This window comes from Clarias gariepinus, chromosome 7 (genome assembly GCF_024256425.1).
Source record: "Clarias gariepinus isolate MV-2021 ecotype Netherlands chromosome 7, CGAR_prim_01v2, whole genome shotgun sequence".
NCBI classification, from domain to species: Eukaryota; Metazoa; Chordata; class Actinopteri; order Siluriformes; family Clariidae; genus Clarias; species Clarias gariepinus.
This window is the reverse complement of record NC_071106.1, coordinates 36476208-36494852: the sequence shown is the minus strand read 5'-3', so window position 1 is coordinate 36494852 and position 18645 is coordinate 36476208. Positions and strand designations below refer to the sequence as shown.

At 41.1% G+C, this 18645-nt stretch overlaps 3 protein-coding genes across 4 annotated transcripts in view; 2 read left to right on the top strand and 1 right to left on the bottom strand.

Annotated features, from left to right (window-relative positions):
* The first annotated feature begins 151 nt into the window (after positions 1-151).
* On the top strand, positions 152-5108 carry cog8 (component of oligomeric golgi complex 8). Its single transcript, XM_053500992.1, is given in 5 exon segments — positions 152-519; positions 1932-2139; positions 2244-3062; positions 3700-3868; positions 4653-5108. Coding segments are annotated over 5 exon segments (1902 nt in total). The 3' UTR covers positions 4991-5108.
* A 54-nt stretch (positions 5109-5162) lies between these two features.
* Positions 5163-12151, bottom strand: nob1 (NIN1 (RPN12) binding protein 1 homolog). Its single transcript, XM_053500993.1, has 10 exons — positions 12072-12151; positions 9631-9763; positions 9420-9553; positions 8945-9016; positions 8644-8787; positions 8426-8560; positions 7419-7640; positions 7205-7302; positions 6632-6776; positions 5163-5999 (listed from the first exon to the last, which is right to left on the bottom strand). Exons 1-10 carry the CDS (start codon positions 12138-12140, stop codon positions 5730-5732), a joined length of 1422 nt encoding a protein of 473 aa, XP_053356968.1. The 5' UTR covers positions 12141-12151; the 3' UTR covers positions 5163-5729.
* Positions 12152-12269: 118 nt separating this feature from the next.
* The window catches only part of wdr59 (WD repeat domain 59), a 32759-nt gene continuing 26383 nt past the window's right edge, over positions 12270-18645 (top strand). For both annotated transcript variants that reach the window (XM_053500547.1, XM_053500546.1), the window contains exons 1-9: positions 12270-12330; positions 12703-12752; positions 14399-14534; positions 14794-14879; positions 14973-15053; positions 16647-16684; positions 16773-16861; positions 17235-17351; positions 17435-17512. In XM_053500547.1, the coding sequence (XP_053356522.1) occupies positions 12277-12330; positions 12703-12752; positions 14399-14534; positions 14794-14879; positions 14973-15053; positions 16647-16684; positions 16773-16861; positions 17235-17351; positions 17435-17512 (729 nt within the window). In that variant the 5' untranslated portion in view covers positions 12270-12276. The remainder of the gene's footprint in view (positions 12331-12702; positions 12753-14398; positions 14535-14793; positions 14880-14972; positions 15054-16646; positions 16685-16772; positions 16862-17234; positions 17352-17434; positions 17513-18645) is intronic.

Below are 18645 nucleotides of genomic sequence, written 5' to 3'. Positions count from 1 at the left end.
ACACAAAGATAAAATTTACATTTACAACCCTCCCATTTTATCCACACACACACACACATATACACATATACGTATATATAGTACACACACACACACCTTTTTTTTCAAGAAGGAGTATTTACAGTTTCGGGTAGGCGCAGGTCGCATGTTTATGACGTCACGACGTAAAGGTAAATGACGTCAGGTCAAGATGGCGGCTGTGGACGTGGAAGACGAGAGTATTTTGGTGTCTGTGTTTAAAGACAGCTTTCCGGAGAACTGGAGAGAGAACCCGGACTTCGCGGCGTATCTGGTGGAGCTGAGCTCGTACGGAGTGGAGAAGTTGAACCGGGAGCCGGAGCGCCTGTGCGAGGAGAGAGCGCACATCCTGCAGCAGACGCGCGAGCTCGCCTTCTCCAACTACAAGACGTTCATCCGCACCGCGGACTGCACCGAGCAGATCTACCGGGACTTCGGGCGCGTGGAGGCCAGTCTGTCCAGCCTGCTCGATAAACTTCCGGGGTTCGGGGAGAAATGCAGGTCTGTGCGCGAGCGTGCGGTGGAGTTCGATACGATCATCTCGAGATTAAACTTCATTCACTTTTAGTCAAGACTAAAAAAAAATCATTATGTTTAGACACACAGTAAATGTCCTTACTGTAAAACACACTTTATACAACAAGTGTTCGTATTCGCTTATTGAAAAGTGTTTTAGGCTGAACTTTGACCCACGAATGCACCGCTGTCTTCACCTCTCCATCAGAAGTGAATTCTCGTCCTGATTTCCGAGGAACCGAACAGTAGATCAGGATGCTTTAACGCTTCAAAATCAACTGTCGGAGACAAGTTCAAGTCGGACGTGTCAAACAAGCGCAAGACACCCTCGGACATCAGTCCTCTGCGTTTAATCCGAAGTTCAATAAGCCTCTCACTGTAACGAGGGACGTCGATCATGAACCTCTGTCCTGATAATGTTTCAGTACCGGCCCTCGAGAATCCCAGAGAACTGTAAACATTACGGATGGGAATCACCCTCTGATACGATATTATCACGATACCCCTGTGCTGATTTGATCAGAAAAGTTCAACGGTTAATTAAATGTAAATGTAAAAAGTCCAGTTCAATAATTCACTTCTACCACACATAAGAATATGTAATTACAGGTAGTCTCCGACTTAGGAACAATTCGAGTTATGAATTTCTGCAGATCCAGAACAGACCCAGTTCTTATAAACGTTTTGTGGATGCGAACAAATCACAGAAGTAGCTCACCTGTATTGAACAAAACAAAGAAAGAAAACACTGCAGTGCACCAAATAACAATATTTACATTTACATACAATATTTTCATTGTGCAAGTGAATGTATAAAATGTCTTAAGTCCGATATATATTGTGTGTTGGGGGAGATTGGGATCTACCGGAATGGAACTTGTTAGTTCGGAATGCGCTTACTGTAGGATTATAAAGAAATGCCGACGGTTTTCCTCGAATTCCTCCAAAGTCTCAAAACTCAACTTGGTTTGAGTGACTGCTGGTTGCAGATATCCAAACGCTTCAGTAAAAATATTATTATTGCTAAGAAGAAATAATGTAATGGAAACGAACGTTGGTCGTGAGGTTTGTTCATCTCTACATCTCCTCCACCTTACGCGCCACAGTTCTCCAAAACATCATGCAGGGCATGAAGAAATGTTCATGAACGTTCTCATTTCCCGGAGAGACTTAATTTAGGGAAAACATTTTTCATTTTTTTCATACAATAATACAAAATTTTATGCCAGCCCCTCCTACGTGTACTAGTGCCATACTTAAATCACGCGTTAGAGCTGTGACATTAAAGCCTGTTTAATTGGATAACTGTTCATCTCAGTACTGTAGATTTTTGACAGAAGTTACTGTAATATTCATGTCGTAAAATCGTAACTTATCATATTATTTTTCTGTAATAGAGGCTTCGTGAAGGAAGCAGAAGAGATCGGGTCGAGTCGGCGGATGAACAGCCTGACGCTGAATCGTCACACCGAGATCCTGGAGATTCTGGAAATCCCGCAACTGATGGACACCTGCGTCCGTAACGGCTACTACGAGGAAGCGCTGGAGCTCGCCGCGTACGTCAAGAGGCTGGAGAAAAAGCATTCGTCGCTCCCTGTAATACAGGTACGGAGATGCAGAGAGCGATATCGACTTACAAGATGTATAAGGAGTTACAGAAAGTTTGGGAACAGACATAAGGTTTTTTTTTGTTTGTTTTGTCTCGCTAGGGCATCGTGAACGAGGTGCGTCAGTCGGCCCAGCTCATGCTGAACCAGCTGCTCCAGCAGCTGCGCAGTAACTCCCAGCTCCCCGTGTGCCTGCGCGTGATTGGTTACCTGCGCCGTATGGACATCTTCACCGAGGCGGAGCTGCGCGTCAAGTTCCTGCAGGCACGTGGAACCTGGCTGCGCTCCGTCCTCGCCGCCGTACCTGACGAAGATCCGTACACTCACATCACCAAAACCGTCGAGGCGTGTCGTGTGCACCTCTTCGACATCATCACTCAGTACCGCGCCATCTTCTCGGACGAGGACCCGCTGCTGCCCCCCGCCGAGCATGCCGTCAACGAGGGCACCATTTTCCACGGCTGGGTGGTGCAGCAGATCGCGCACTTCCTCGAAACCCTGGAACGGGACCTCGAGCGCGGCGTTGGGAGCCGTCTGGACTCCCTGCTCGGCCAGTGCATGTATTTCGGCTTGTCTTTCAGTCGCGTGGGCGCAGATTTCCGTGGCCAGCTCGCCCCCTTGTTTCAGCGCGTCGCGATGGAGACGTTCGGTAAAGCTGTTCGAGAAGCTGTGGACAAATTCAAAGAGGATATGAACCTGTATACGCTCATTTCTCTGCCGTCAGTGCTCGGGAACGCCGTCCCGGTCGTGGCGCCCGGCGAACAGCCCGGCACTCTGCAGCCCCCGATGGGTCTGTTGGACTTTCCTCCGTTAGCGTGCTTCCTGAATAACATCCTAACTGCCTTTAATGACCTGCGACTGTGCTGCCCCATCGGTTTGGCTGAAGATGTCGCCAGATGTGTCGAGAAGGCTCTTGGGAAGGTATCACATTCTCACATATAGTTTAATTTCATCCTAGCGAGGCTGATTGGGTTTGTTTTGCATCTTAAACCATGTTTATTAGCGATTACAGGTGCAGTCAGGGAATAGAGCTTTAAAAATAAATCCAGTCCTGATTGGACGTCTGTTCTGGTATTTATTAGTGGTGCTTGTGAAGCGTTACTTGTATTATCTTGCAGGTTTATTTATTTTTGTAAAAACTTTGGTGCGTAACTAGTTCCGTAATTGACCGCCCAAAAAAACTTTGTATTTTTGTATAAATATATATATATATATATATATATATATATATATATTTATGGGGTACACAAATTTGCCCCATTAACATATAATAGTGAAGGTACTGCCCACTGAAACAGGAAGTGCTCACAGTTGTGTCCCGTAGGCTGTCGTTATGAAAGGCCCAGAGTGCTTTTATCAGACACCACTCAAATTTTTTTCAGTTTTGATTTATTGTTGTGCATCTTTTATAGATCTTTTAGCACAATTACTCTGTGACCTCATCATTAATTCATTCTTTACTCTTAACGCTTCTCATCTTACGTTCCCATTTCCTTTATGTCATGTCTTACAGCCACGTAAACGCCCCCTTCTCACTCTCTCTCTCTCACACACTCAGGTGACCGACCTGATCCTGATTTTCCACCGAGCGGAGGAGTCAGCGTTCAGCAGCCGCGAGCGCGACCTCTTCGTCCAGTTCTGCTGCGCCTTCGCCGAGGACATGGTGCCGTTCCTGAACCGGAGTCTCCGTGTCATGTTCCCGCCCGCACAGCTCGCGCAGATCCTCGGTAAACACCAGGGCTCGGGTCTGACCGATTCGATATCGTAGTGTTTTATTCCTAGAGTCGCTTCATGACTTGAACAGGTTCTGTGTACAATTTTTTTTTATATATATATGTGAATGCATGGGAATGTGGCGTGCTGTTAAAGGAAAACAATCATCAACAGCGGGGTGTGATACCTCAGTGTTGATTATTGTCCTATAACAGCATGGTTGTATGACGTGTTTCTTTTCTTTTTTTTTTTTACGGTGCTGTGAAAAAGTATTTGCCCCCTTCCTGATTTTTACACTTTTTTTTTGCTGCATATTTTTCACACTTAAATGATTGAAATCATCAAACTGATTTAAATATTAGCCTATATTTTTAGCCTTTTCAGACTGATGGATGCCAATAACTTTCTCAATTGTTTTTGAATTTCTTCAGATTGTGTCGCTTTTTGAGATCTTTTAGCTTCAATTTGATTTCTTGCAACAGTTCTGGCAGTAATCAGGCCTGGGTGTGGTGAGCGAAATTTACCTCATTAGTTTGATCATTTAAGTGCGATATATATATATATATATATACACATAAAAATCAGGAAACTTTTCCCACAGCACTGTAGCTTCATGTAAAGCTGCAGAAAGTCTTTGATATGAGCGCGTGTCTGGTCTCACGTGTTAAAGCGTTCCCATGGTGATAAATCGCTGTAATAGTACTGATATTGGCGACTCCTCCCATAAACGTCAAGCATCGATATATATATATATATATAATTTAAACCTCTCACCACGCTCTTCACGTTTGTTCCCAGGTGTTCCCCCGACCCAGGTTCACAAACACGGCAGCGTCGGGTGCATCGACGTGAACGCCGTGCTGGAGCCTCTGTCCTTCGTCCTGCCTCAGAGAGAACCCGTGTCTCCGGCGCTCGATCTGTCGGTCGAGCTCAGCGCTCTGTCTACTACACAAGCTCCAGTCAAGGCATTAATCTCAGACAAGGTGGAATCTCAAGAACCTGAAGCAGACCTGGAGCGTCAGCCTGAACGTGTAGAGAGTTCGGAACAAGCCACGACACACGACTCAGAGCAGAGCGACCCGACAGAGACCGGCACGGATCGTCCCGATGCATCACTACAGCCGCTTCCTATTTAATAATAGATTGTATAAATTATCTGATCTCCTGTACTCGTGTGTTTTGCACCTTTTTAAACTCTGATTATGAGTACGGTTCTAATCTTTGCACAGAGACATGATTAAATAATGTATGTATAACTTACACAAGTGTGTCAGACAGTTTATTATACATGGGGCTGACAAGATTCAGGAAATTTTTAAATAGCACATTTTATTAAATTTAATACACACACAACAGGAAAAATACAGACTTTCAGAATACCTTCTTAATCTCTAAAAATGTTTAATTTTTTTGCAATACTGAAATCTTAATATTAAACAATCAAGGGTTTTATTGGACTCGTTACTTGAGCTCTGATGCAGCTGTGTTTATACCTTCTTTAATCCTAGTACCTTTACCCCCAGATGTTCTGGTGTTTAAACAGCATCTTTTAAGCGAGGAGTGAGGACTGCGCTCGTATAAGACAGATGTTTCTCCCCACTCTCAGTACAGAAGCGTTTAACTTTGTCAGTGTTGCGCCTCTTACACGATTATAAAGACACTGATTAAACACCATGTGACGCTCGGACAGCTTGATATTAAGTTGTGATGTAACCCTGATGTATCACATACGATAATATGTTGGTGTGTAACCGATATCAGTATCTGTGCAAACCTAATCCTGTTGTATTCAACTTGTTTCCACCTTTTCATAGTAATGGTTTATTTGTTTTTTTTTTCTTAGTCAGTCAGTCAGTCATGTCGCTGCCTCTCGATTCACTTCCGCTTCACGAATTTCTTGCGGGAGGCGTTCGGGTTGGTGCGTCGTCTTCCTCCTCCGCACTGAGCGTCCCGCAGGTGTAAACCCGCCGCCCGGCTGTAAATGTCGTGCTCGGAGAACGGAGAGTTGCCGGCCAGGTAGTCCGGGTCGAACACGTCCGTCTTCGCCCGCGCCTTACGAGAGAGTCGCTGCTGAGGGAAACGCTGATCATCCACCAGGTGTGGGTTGCTCGAGTGTTTGCCACCTTGTGGGAGAGGAATGGCATACTGGGAGAAAAAAAAAAGAAAAATATTTACTGAAAGAAACTCAGTTAAATCTAGTCTATATACAAGTAGTCCCCAACTTTAATCAGGAATAATCCTGATTTCAGGTAAATCCTTAACGAGACAGAGTTTACAGCCTAAAACAAGTCGAGAAAAATTGCCGTCTGGGATCTCCCTTGCGATTTAAAGGTTCAGGGGAACAGAGACACTGTCAAATTTCACTGCGAGATTAATTTCCTTAGGCACGATTACAGTTTTTGGCCACATGATGGCAGTGTGGGGAAAAGGGAACAGATTTAGACAAGTGGATTGGTCTGCTATACATTGTATATTCATGTCAAAGTCCTACGACGCTCACTTTGTTGGACTTGAGAACAAATCCGACTTACGAACATGCTCCTAAAATGGAACTCATTCGTAAGTTGAGGACTACCTGTAATGAGCTCATAATTGTAAATAAGTGATTTGTGTAACTATAACGGTGTAATTATCCCTTTTACGTTCGTAAATTAAGCAAACTCCAATCTAATGTCATGTCATGCTTAGCGTTCATGAATTCTGCTGAACTGAACGTCTACGTCGCCCCTAAACCCCCGGACCGGCGACCTGTAGAGGAACGTAAGATGAACCCGTACCCTCTTTCCTTTAGGATTGAGCACTTTGGGGTTTCTGGAGAAGTGCATCTGCATGTTGCCGTCTTCACTCAGCGTCACCGCCACCTTCTTCAGCGTGTCATTGCCGCAGTGTGGACAGAAGGATTTGTTCATGTTTGTAGTAGTCCTGACAGGAGGTGGAAAAAGTGATATGAAAAAATGTTTGTTCATAAAATACACAGAAATCCTACTCAGTAGATCCTAGATCCCATTCTTCTTAAATCCTAACTTATGCTAAGGTGAGATAAGGGAGGGTGTTCGTATGCCGGGAGTACCGCTTTATTTTCCTTGTACACTTGTCTATTTTTATATACAATTAAATACAGCAGGTGGCAGTAGTTGGTTTGCAAGCCACCATTAACCACAAGAGGAACACAATGCAATTTCCTGATATTATTGATATTTCGGGGATAATGTCAAAAGCGACACTCTCGCGTACCATCCTACTGTAAAAGCCCTGGTTATTTATTTTTTTCCAATGGTTTCTGTTTGTCTCTAATGGACTTTACATTGTACACACAAGCAGTATAACAATAACTCAGAATCCGTTCTTACTTGAAGCAGGCGTGGCAGCGGAGGACGTAGTTTCTGGTGTGTTTGATGAGCATGCCGTTGACCGACAGCACGTTCAGGCCGATCTGAATGAGCACGTTCTGCAAGAAAACAAACCTTAAACCAAACACTTCTATTAAACTATTCCTGATTCCTCTATCAAACTATTCCTGATTTGTCAACACACAACACATCGTCTCACTTGCAACTTCCTCACCTGCATCGCAAAGTCGGTGGTCACGCAGCCCACGGTGACGTCCTCCGACGGACAGCATTCACCGGCGTCCATCTGGATCTGCTTTATGTTACTGGGAGTGATCCAACCGCCTCCGTCGTCGTCGTCCTCTTCTTCGTCCTCGTCTTCCACTCCGTCTCCGTGGTCACCGTTTTCCTTGCACGGACACGTCAGATCCACTTGCTGCACTTTCTCAGTGACGTCCTGCAACAGGGTGCCGTTATCAATTAAAGAATAAGACGTGTACATGTCTAAAGGCAAAAGCAGACTTAAGAACAAATCCGACTCATGAACGTTCTCCCAGAATGGAACTCGTTCAAAAGTCAGGGACTACCTGTACTGTGCGTTTTCTTTGGTTGAAAGGTAAATTCTGCTCTATTTTCCCCCCCAGTTTGGTGCCAAAACCCAATAGCTACTAATTAGGAAGGGCTTGGCAAACATGCTTCCTTACAGAGACACAAAACCAGATAACGAGGCTGAGGCATCATCACACACTCAGGGGGGGAAAGCACTATCTGCCTTCTTCTGCATACACAAGCTCCATAGTGTCACTGGGATGGACAGACGTGTGTGTGTGAGAGTGTGAGAGAATGCCCATGTGATCTCCAGCTGCTTTTTCGGGACAAGGATCCCATTAGATGCAACAAAGCTCAAGAGACAAAGCAAGACTGTGCATTGTACAATGTGTTTACAGCCCTTACGTATGACAAATACAACAGTTCTACCGTTTTCTAGTGTATCTGACCAAACAGGCAGACGTGATTCTGGTTTAAGCCACACCCACTACACAGATCCGGACATCGGAATCAGCCGAAGGCAACCCTGACTAGATTAAACCATTACTTTAAAATGTAGTTATTTTTATCCAAATAAACACGTATACACATTTAACCTCACATTTCAGATTTAACTTCTAAGGAAAGGAAAAAGTAAACGATTCAGAAATCACAGATGTTACAAACTTTCGGCATTCACTTCTTTACACTCACCACCAGGTTTAGTAACTCCTCATCGATGCTCTGTACGGGATCTCTCCAAAACTGGAAGCTGTTAAACTCCGAGACTTCAGCAGTCTGAGGTTCACGTGACACGGCATCAGCGTGAACGTCACTGCCTGAGGATTCCTGTTAAAGGAAGAAACCTGATTGTTATTTCACCAACTTGTAACGTGCTGGAAAAAGTGTTTTACAGGAATCAAAGGACACACCAGCAGCTTGAGCAAGTCATCGTCGATCCGGGGTACGGGGTCTCTCCAGAACTGGAAGCTGTTAAACTCGGAGCTCTCAGAAGCCTGATGATCACGTGACGCTGCAGGCTGATGAACGTCATTCGCTGAGGCGGCCAAGGATTTCTGGTGTATTATAATAATAATATTAATAAACAAAAAAAAGCTACTTAAGGAAAACTACTTAAATACATAAATAAATAAAAATATAGACTAAAAAAAATTGCCTCGAAGGAAATAACTTCTTTTTTCAATTTAAAGTTTATATAAATCAAATTTGTACCTTAGGAGGAAGGTGGAATCCAGCGATATTAACTGGAGCCTCTGGGTGTCTCTGCGTGCTGCGGACTTCTACCTTAAATGCATGAAAAGATACAACGTTAATTAGGGATCGCCTTGTGCCCCAAGACCCCCCCCAAGATCCTGTATAGAGGATAAAAGGTTACAGACGATTAGTGAGTCGTACAAAATTGCTTTTTTACAATACATTTAGCAAGGAAATGTTGCAATTCCTGGACAATCCTGCAGGTGGTGCACTCTAAACTACATCCTGTGTTTCAAGGACAAATTATTTGCTGTTCCTTTACAATTGTAACAAACTCTCAAATCAAGATATTTCGTGACACTTACAGAACCTGAATACAAATCAAATCAACACTGAGGGTCGTGATAACACCATATCCGCTGATATCTGAGCAGATTTTTTTCCCTCTTTATCTTGAAAAAAATAAATAAAAATTTTATTTTAACATGAATACCTTCACTGCTGGTTCCTTCTTCAAGTGAGCAGCTCCACTGGTCTCCAGCTCCAGTTGATAGGTCAAAGCCACGACCTTAATGTCTGTAGCTGAAAGGCTGGGATAATCTCCCGTCTTTTTCGCAAACTCAGTCACTGGAAATAAAATTTAAAAAATAAATAAACTGAAGCTCACTGAACTGGAGTACGAGGCCCTGATGCGATTCACTCACCGAACCGGACGTGTTCTGGAAACGGCTCCTTGAAGTTGAGTTTGTAGGGTAAAAACGCCAAGCTCTTCTTCGTCTGTTTGTCCCGAATTTCGTTGACGACATCTTTTAGTGTGTAGATATTCGTCCCGATTTCCTAAAACGAGAAGAAGGCAAAGAGACACGAAACTCTTATTACAGCACTGGACAGAAGTGTTGATTAATTTTCTACAACAGCAACTCGAACAAGTGACAAATCATAGGTTCACGTAAACTCATTCTTACGATTATCTAACACTTTATTACACGTGTATCTGGACTGCTGTGGACTTAGAGGCAATAAGCGGTAAATCTTTGGTCTTCGTAAGTCTGTCTTCAAAAATCTTTGTTAGTCTGAACACGCCTTGTTGATTGAACACAAAAAGTTACGAAAACGTACAAAAACTTGGTGAGTAAAATCAAAGACTTAGGAAGACTTGATTGAAGAAGACGACTAAGATTTCTGGAATTAAATCCAAGAGTTACAAAGATGCCTCGTTTGGATTCATATTGACTGAAAGAATGACTAGTTGAAAATAGAATAAAACCTTCAGAAGACATGTTAAATGAAAAGGATGATGTACCAAAACTTACTGATTGAAGAGGAAGTCAGACTATTATTATTTTGGGAGACAAAATATAGTTGCAAGCACTTGTGCCATGACAGCAGATTCCAACCTGTTTGCTGATTTTTAAGAATTTTTGAGCATGTTAAAACTTCCAAAATCCCTGGATGTTTGGGGGGAAAAAGACCCTTAAAAGAACAAAAGGGCCCTTGACACACTATGACGTAATAAGGCTGATGCCACAGTGCTTTAACTCCTTTTTGCAAATGTTAAACAAGATGAAATGCGACTACAGCAGTACCTCGGCATGCGAGCGCTCCATCTCACGAATTCTCCCCCTAAGGAACTGAAATTATGCAAGAAACTGCCTCAGCATTCACAGCATTTCCGGCATGCGAGCAAACGAACCGAGTCTGGGAGCTGTTAAAACCTTTTAGCAAAGCTTTTGCCATTTTGTATAAGACACAGCACCATGGGTACCAAGAATTTTAGCAAGGGAAGTAGCAAGAAGAAAAGGGAGATAAGTTCAGTTTGGTTTTTAAAGCAGCCAGTGCCTAGAGGAATCATAAATTAAGTTTAAGTGAGGTTTGTTTAATATTTTACTCAATTTAAATATTTTGATTGTTTTTATATGCAAAAATATGATTATAATCTTGAAAATTAGTTGTTGTTGTTGGGCTTTCGGCGGCTCCCGGCAAGGGGTCGCCACAGCGGAAATATTCAGTCCGCACTACAACGTGGCACAGGTTTTACGCTGGATGCCCTTCCTGACGCAACCCTCCCATTTTATCCGGGCTTGGGAACAGCACTGCGTCCAGTGGCTGGGGTTTGGGCACTGGCTGGGAATCGAACCGGGCCTTCTGCATGGCAGGCAAAACACCTACCACCAGTGCCCTCAATAGTCTTGGAAATTGGTAATGTCAGTAATATTTTTGGGTGACAGGAAAATCCGTTTTGCAATACGAAACTTTGCCTAAAGAACTCGCCTCTCGAATAGATTAAATATATAAACCAAGGTCCCGCTTTATGTAATATATATGTAGCTCTCATTGAGGAGTCACCACAGCGGACCAACCAGTCTACACACAACTTAACCTTAAATGATTTTTTATATATATTTCAGCAATATATATTATCCCACATATTTGGAAGCTGGGATCGGATCTCAGAGCGAGTGAGGAAGGATACAGCGTCCCTGGAGCAGATAAGGTCAAGCTCATGGGTTTAAAAGTGACAACTTGGCGGTGCTGGGGCTCGAACCCCCGACCTTCCACAGCTATAACTCACTGCCCACAACTTGGCACAGATTTTACACCGGATGCCCGGCCTGTTTTATCCGAGCTTGGAAGCGGCACTGTATCCAGTGGCTGGGGTTTGGAATCAGGTTGGGAATCGAACCCGGGTCTTCCGGATGCCAGGCGAGAAACCCACCAACACCGCCAAATAGAAATAGATGGCATGATGTGTTATTCAGAGATATGAAACCCTTAAAGACCTCATTGATGATTAGTTTTCTTTCTGTAAGGTTAAATTAGTGTACATGATAATAATAATAATACATTGTAATACAGAGCATCCTGTTTAAACTGATAAAGTGACAGTAAAGAAAATAATGTTTCACATCACTTATTAATTGTTAAATTATGATATTAAACCATCAGGAGTGTATAAAACCCTCTAAACACACACACACACACACACACACACACTGTTTATTAACCTGGAGCACAACATAAAGCCAGGCTCATCACAGTGACACTACGAGATATTGTTATATTATAATTTTATATATATATTAAATAAAAACTCTTAAACGTGACAAGACAATACATGGTTTCAGTGTAAACCGTCAAAACTTACATGAAGAGCGGCGTGTTTTAGAAAAGCCCCCGCGTCGGCTACGACATGCTGCACCGTGGTGGCCGCCATCTTCCACGCGTGCGCTCGAAATCTCGCGAGATCTGGGCGAAAGCGATGGAAGGGGAAGAGAGCGCGCGAGAATTCTCGCGAGACCGTCCTCGCGAGTTCACCTGACGTCATGTGTTGATGTTGCAGACGCAGAAAGATGGCGGCCCGGTGGAGCAGCGAGAATGTGGTGGTGGAGTTCAGAGACGCTCAGGTACTATACCGCCCCCTGCACAGCGGTGTTTATCGTGTTATTCACACCGCAGGGTGATGACTGACCTTCGGACTGTGTGTGGGAATTCTTATTGTATTAAAGTGAACCTCTCTGTGGATGTGCCGCTTTATTTATTTACCCCAAAACAAGTGTCCAAGCTGGACAGGGACAAACAGTCAGACTTCTAGTTGTGTTCTTTTATTTATTAACTTGAGCTGATAATTTTTTTAATCATTTAAGGGTAAAAAAAAAAAGTCTTGTTGCATTTGCATTAATGTGCTGTAATGATGTTAACAACAACAACAACAACAACAATAATAATAATAATCAATGGTTCCTGATAAGGAAGTGTGTTTTTTTTGTCTTTTCCAGGCTACTGCGATGTCTGTGGACTGTCTCGGGCATTATGCCGTCCTCTCAGGGTGTGTACATTCCCCCCTAAAACCACGTTACCCTGTATACAGGGTCGCCTGTCCGAGGAGACGTAGGGACACCCGTCATAGGGCGCGCACAAACATACACACACACACACGCACATGTTCATTCACAAACTGACATGTAAAAATACTTTGCCACACGGTGTGAAAATGACTAACTTAATTGCCCCAAGCCCTTTTCACATCCTTGTATCCTCATTTTTTGACTTCGCAGGTTAACGCAGGTTAAAGGCTGAAATACCACTCAAACAATGTGTTTTATATTGACAAAACTGTGTCTAGATGTTTCAAGCAGGCCCTTTATCCAGAGTGATATAAAACTTCCTTTTTTCCTCTTCCAAACTCACAATTTCAGTGTCTACGTAAAACACATAGTACTGAGCCACCCCCCCTTTAGAGCTGAGCAACCAGCCAAGGGGAGGGGATCCTCTTACTTGAAGTCACGTTAGGGGGAAAACAAATCTAATTGGTTTGTTTCAACCCATGCCAATACAAAACTTGAAAAGAAAGAAGATAAAAACAGGGATAAAAAATTTCCCTGTGCTTTTCCTAAGTCCTTTTTTGTTGTTAATTTTGTTTTTGAATATTTGTGATACTTAAATTATTGAGATCATCAAAACATGTTTAATATTACACAAAGGTAACCTAAGTAAATACAAAATTATGTTATTTCATTTATGAATGGGGAACAAAGCTGCCCGAACTGAGTGTAAATCCGAGTGAGATCCTTAAACAGGCCGTTGTGCTTAAAAGCCCTCCAATGTGGCTGAATTAAAACAATTCTGAAAAGAAGAGTGATTCAAAATTCCTCCACAGGAACGAGGATGTGAAAGACTCGTTGCCAAATATCGAAAACCTTTGGTTGCAGTTGTTGCCGCCACTGAAGGCACAACCAGTTATAAGGTTTAGGGCGGACAGTTACTTTTCACCATGGGTTTGAACACCTTTTATTAAGAAATAAAATTGTAATTTAAAAAAAAATGCATTTTGTATATAGTTGGGTCATCTTTATGTAATGTTAAAATTCTGAATCATTTAAGTGTTACAAATATGCAAGAAAAGAAAAAAAACAGGAAGGGGCAAATACTTTTTCATTGCACTGTAGAAGCATTTCACTGCATATCACACATTTGTGTATGTGACAAATGAAATTATAATTTTAATTTAAAAAGTGAATTTTGCACAGTAGGTCCCCTTTAAAATCAACTAATCTGCTTAATATTAAGGTTTTAGTGATTTAAGCTGAGGATCCAGAATCTTAAGACTACACAAGGGTTGAATCAGGAGATAAATCTGAATAATGATTTTACTAAATTTACAAACACACATCTATGTCCTAGTGATACAAATAGCACTGCTTTGTTCACTGATTTCTTACTAAAAAAATTTCATTTCTGATTTGCTTCACAGTGATTGCTTGAATGTTTTAGGTCAAGTGTTGAACAAAGCTACTGTAAATCCATGTCAAAATAAGTACATTTTGTCATGTAGAACGATGCATTACACAAGAAACACGCCACACCCATGCATTCAAGAACACAGTAATCTGTTGATAGGTTTGGATAACAATAACACTAATGTGCAGGATGATTATTATTTTTTTACATTTCTATGTTTTATGCTTATGTTAGGAGAAGGTTTTTGTATGTCGTGAACCTGGAGGCGCCGTTGGAAGCTCCTCGAAAAATAGGCCGTCAGAGCAAGTGGGACGTTGGCACGGTGCAGTGGAATCCGCATAAGACGGAAGCTCACGTGTTTGCAGCATCAGTAAGTATCATTTCCAAGCTGGTTTATTAGGTTACACACACAATCAAGAAAATAGATAGAAAATGTCTGTCCTGTAAAGCTGTCCTGATATAAGACGTGTATAAGACTTACTTTGTCGGACTTAAGAACAAATCCGACTTACGAACATGCTCTCGGAACAGAACCTGTTTGTAAGTCAGGGACTACCTCTAATCAAAACTATTCTTAATGGTGAAAGTCATGTTTTTGATTTGTGATGTACATCCCTGTTTGTGTACAGAGTAATCAGCGCGTGGACCTGTACGTATGGCGTGATGGCTATGGAGAGTCTCACACGTCTCTTCAAGGCCACACCCGGGTCATAAGGTGGCGTAACGAGAAAAACCTGCATGTTTGTTTAGTAGATCTGTGAACATACACATAATTGGTTGACATTTTGTTTTCTTTTCGGCGTCACAGCGATTTGGACTGGTCCTGGTTTGAGCCAGAACTTCTTGTTACAAGTTCAGTAGACACCTACATCTACATATGGGACACAAGGTGAGCTGGGAAACCCAACACTATCCAAATATAACTTTTAGACGTCACAGAGATGTGAAAACATTTATTTAATTTATACAATACTGTGCAGAAGTTCCAGGCACCATATTATCTATAGTACACATGTTGTTATATATATTTATCATGTCTGCATTAATATATATATTTTAAAAAATCAGTATTTCCAAACATACCTTGAAAATTAATAAAAATAAACTAGAAGAACGTTGTAAAGAAAGCAACATATTACACGGACAAACTTAAAAAGAAAAATCCTAACGTAATCTCATACACATTCACATTTCATACAAACTAAAATAATTCTTTTGATTGTGTAAAGCTGCTTTGTGAAAATGTCAATTGTTAAAACCGCTATACAAATAAAATTCAATAGAATTTAGTGTAATTTCCTGGGTTTTGCGTGAAATTAGAAAGGAGCAATTGTGGCAAATTGACCAGAACAACTTTGGCACATTCTCCAGCACACTCATTAAAACCTAACAGCTGTTTTACTTATAAAACACACATCTGTATCTGACACTGCTGATTATTTTCAAGCGAAGAGTTTTAACGCCAAATATTGACTGTTTATTTTACTCTGCTTTAGTGCTCTTTATAGAAGTTTCTTTTCTGTAGAAATGTTTTCAAACACGCGTGGCTTTCCTTTTTTGGGGGGTACATGGGGTGGAAGAAAAAAAAGAAAAAAGGGACATGGAACACGAAAAAAGGGCGCCCATGGGACGTAAAAAAAAAAAAAAAACCCGGAGAAGGAAAAAAATAAAATAAATGGGACATGGGACCTGAGTCAAGTTTTGCGAGGTCTTGCCAGCCTATTTTTTTCCCTTGACCATTTTTCTAAAAACTGGTCTGGCATGTATTGTGTTGCTTTCTTTAAAGGCATGCAAATATTTATTAGTGAAGTAATTTATTTATTTATTCACTTTAAAGCTGTGTTTGTAAATAGTAAATGATTATGTACATAATAATGCAGCCATGATAGACATACACTCTATAATTATATTTGTACTAAATCTGATACGATGCATAAGACTTTTGGACCCTACTGTAAGAATAAATATTCTGCAGTACAGACTTTTCTTTAAATTAGCATAGGTGTATAAACCAGCATGTAATATTCTGGCCCAGATTTACAGTACAGCACAAGGAGGCGTTGTTTTATTAGAGACTTACATGTTCTAGAGTTGTGTGTTATTTAATAAGCTGCAGTAGTTTTTATCAGCTGAATTTTTAGATTTTGAAATGCAGTCCAATACTCATTCGATCATTGTATAATATGGTTGAATTTTATATGATTTTCTTATAAGTATGTATATGCATGCTTACTACACAGGCAGAGGTTTAACTGATAAGTACTTGACCTGTAATATAACTTTTTTATATGACTATATTTTTCTCAATAGATGACCATAATTTAATAGAAAATTGACATAGAATAAAAAAAAAACCTCAAGTTATAATATTAAATGTTCTTGATTATAATGGGAGAGAATAAGGTTGATAACTGCACCATGGATCTAAATTTAAATCTATTGAAATGTGTTTGCTTTAATGTCTTTGTTTTTTCCCCACCAGAGACACACGTAAACCAACAGGAGCTCTGTCAGCCGTGGGTGAGTTTACGCCCTCCTTAGTTTTGATTGAAACTGAATGCAAACAAATCACTCATCCTTTTTTTTGTCTTTATTCATGGTTGTGCAGCCGGAGCATCTCAGGTGAAGTGGAACAAAAAGAATCAGCACTGCTTGGCTTCGAGTCACGACGGAGACGTCCGGATCTGGGACAGACGGGTGAGTCAAACCACAGAGCATAAGGTCTCTTTTATAATGTTCTTTACTTCCAGGTGATGTTTCTGTTTAATTATTCAGAAAAACTTTTGTGGGAACCTGAGTTGACCTGACACACATAATTTTATTTCAAAAATGTTGGGTTTTCATTGTCTAAAACTAGATTAAAATAAGTAAAGGTACTTCTGACTAGAACTAGACTAAAATGTCCGGACTTTTTGTCAACTAAAACTAAACAAAAATAAGATAATAAGATCAAGACTTAATATGATTAAAAACCAACAGGGCCATTTATGCTGGGATTATGGCTTAAGACTAAAAATGAAAATAGCTGACAAAATGAACACTAGTCAGTACTTGTATTTCTGTCTTTCAGAAACCCAACACTGCTGTCGAGTACGTAGCTGCTCACTTGTCCAAGATTCACGGCTTGGACTGGCATCCTGATAACGAGTACATACTGGCAACGTCTAGCCAGGACAGCTCAGTCAGGGTGAATATAAACCACACCTTATGTGTAAAAATAATAATCATAAATGTCACTAAAGTTTTAATTAACTGTATTGATCTGGACAGTTCTGGGACTACAGACAACCTCGAAAATACCTCAATATCTTGTCCTGCCAAGTTCCGGTATGGAAGGCCAGATACACGGTATGTTTATCTTTTATCTGTTTGAGGTTTCTCCAAACTTTATACAATAAAATCTGTTTATATGTACAGTATGTATATATTTTAGAAACTATGGTTTTATCTCACATCTACTAAACAGGTAAGTTGAATGTTTTCAGGTGTATGGTTTTATTAGTAAAAAAGGGGCTTTATTAAAAATAAACGTTGGAGGAACAGAAAAAGTCCACCTTAAAAACATTTTTTGCAAGGCTAAAAAAATAAATAAATAGCCTAACAGGTTATGGGCAAAAAAAAAGTAAACTAGCAAAGAAAAGTTCGCGGGATCTCGCAAGAAAAGTTCGCGGGATCTCGCAAGAAAAGTTCGCGGGATCTCGCAAGAAAAGTTCGCGGGATCTCGCAAGAAAAGTTCACGGGATCTCGCAAGAAAAGTTCGCGGGATCTCGCAAGAAAAGTTTGAGGGATCTCGCAAGAAAAGTTCGCGGGATCTCGCAAGAAAAGTTCGCGGGATCTCATAAAACTTGACTCAACAGCGTTGCTGATGTAGTCCAGCGGGTGGCAGCAATGATTTTTTTTCCCTTTAGTGGACATTTCCCACTCATTCATGTTCCTTTAGTGGCTCCGTATATGCAGCAATGTAAAAAATAAATTTTTAGTAAATGTTTGCCAGTGTACTATCAAACTATCATCAAAACCAGAAACTCTAAAAATACAATTATTGAACCTATTTCTAAACATTAGTTACATTTTTGACCATTTATCAATCCACATATGAATCTGTTCACTTTTCAAAAATGATTTTAAGGAAACTATGTAATTAATAAAACACACAGGTGGCTTTCTGCGATTGGAAAATTAAACAGTGACAGCCCACTCGTGACCCGGCCCACCTCAAGGTTGATTTATTTCCCATGAATGCACAACCCGTCTAAAAGTTATTTCCTTCTTCCGCAGCAGTTTCCCAGTTTTTACAATTTTAAACACCTTTTTGATGTTTTCAACTGTATATTGTTGCACTTTAATGCTGTGAAAACATCTGGCAAGCTTAGTTAATGTTATCACTTTCGTTTGTAGTCTGTAGGAGGAGCACAGGAAATGAACGAATGTACTGTATGATGTGGTAAACATGTGGATGTCATGTTTGTTGCAGTTTATTG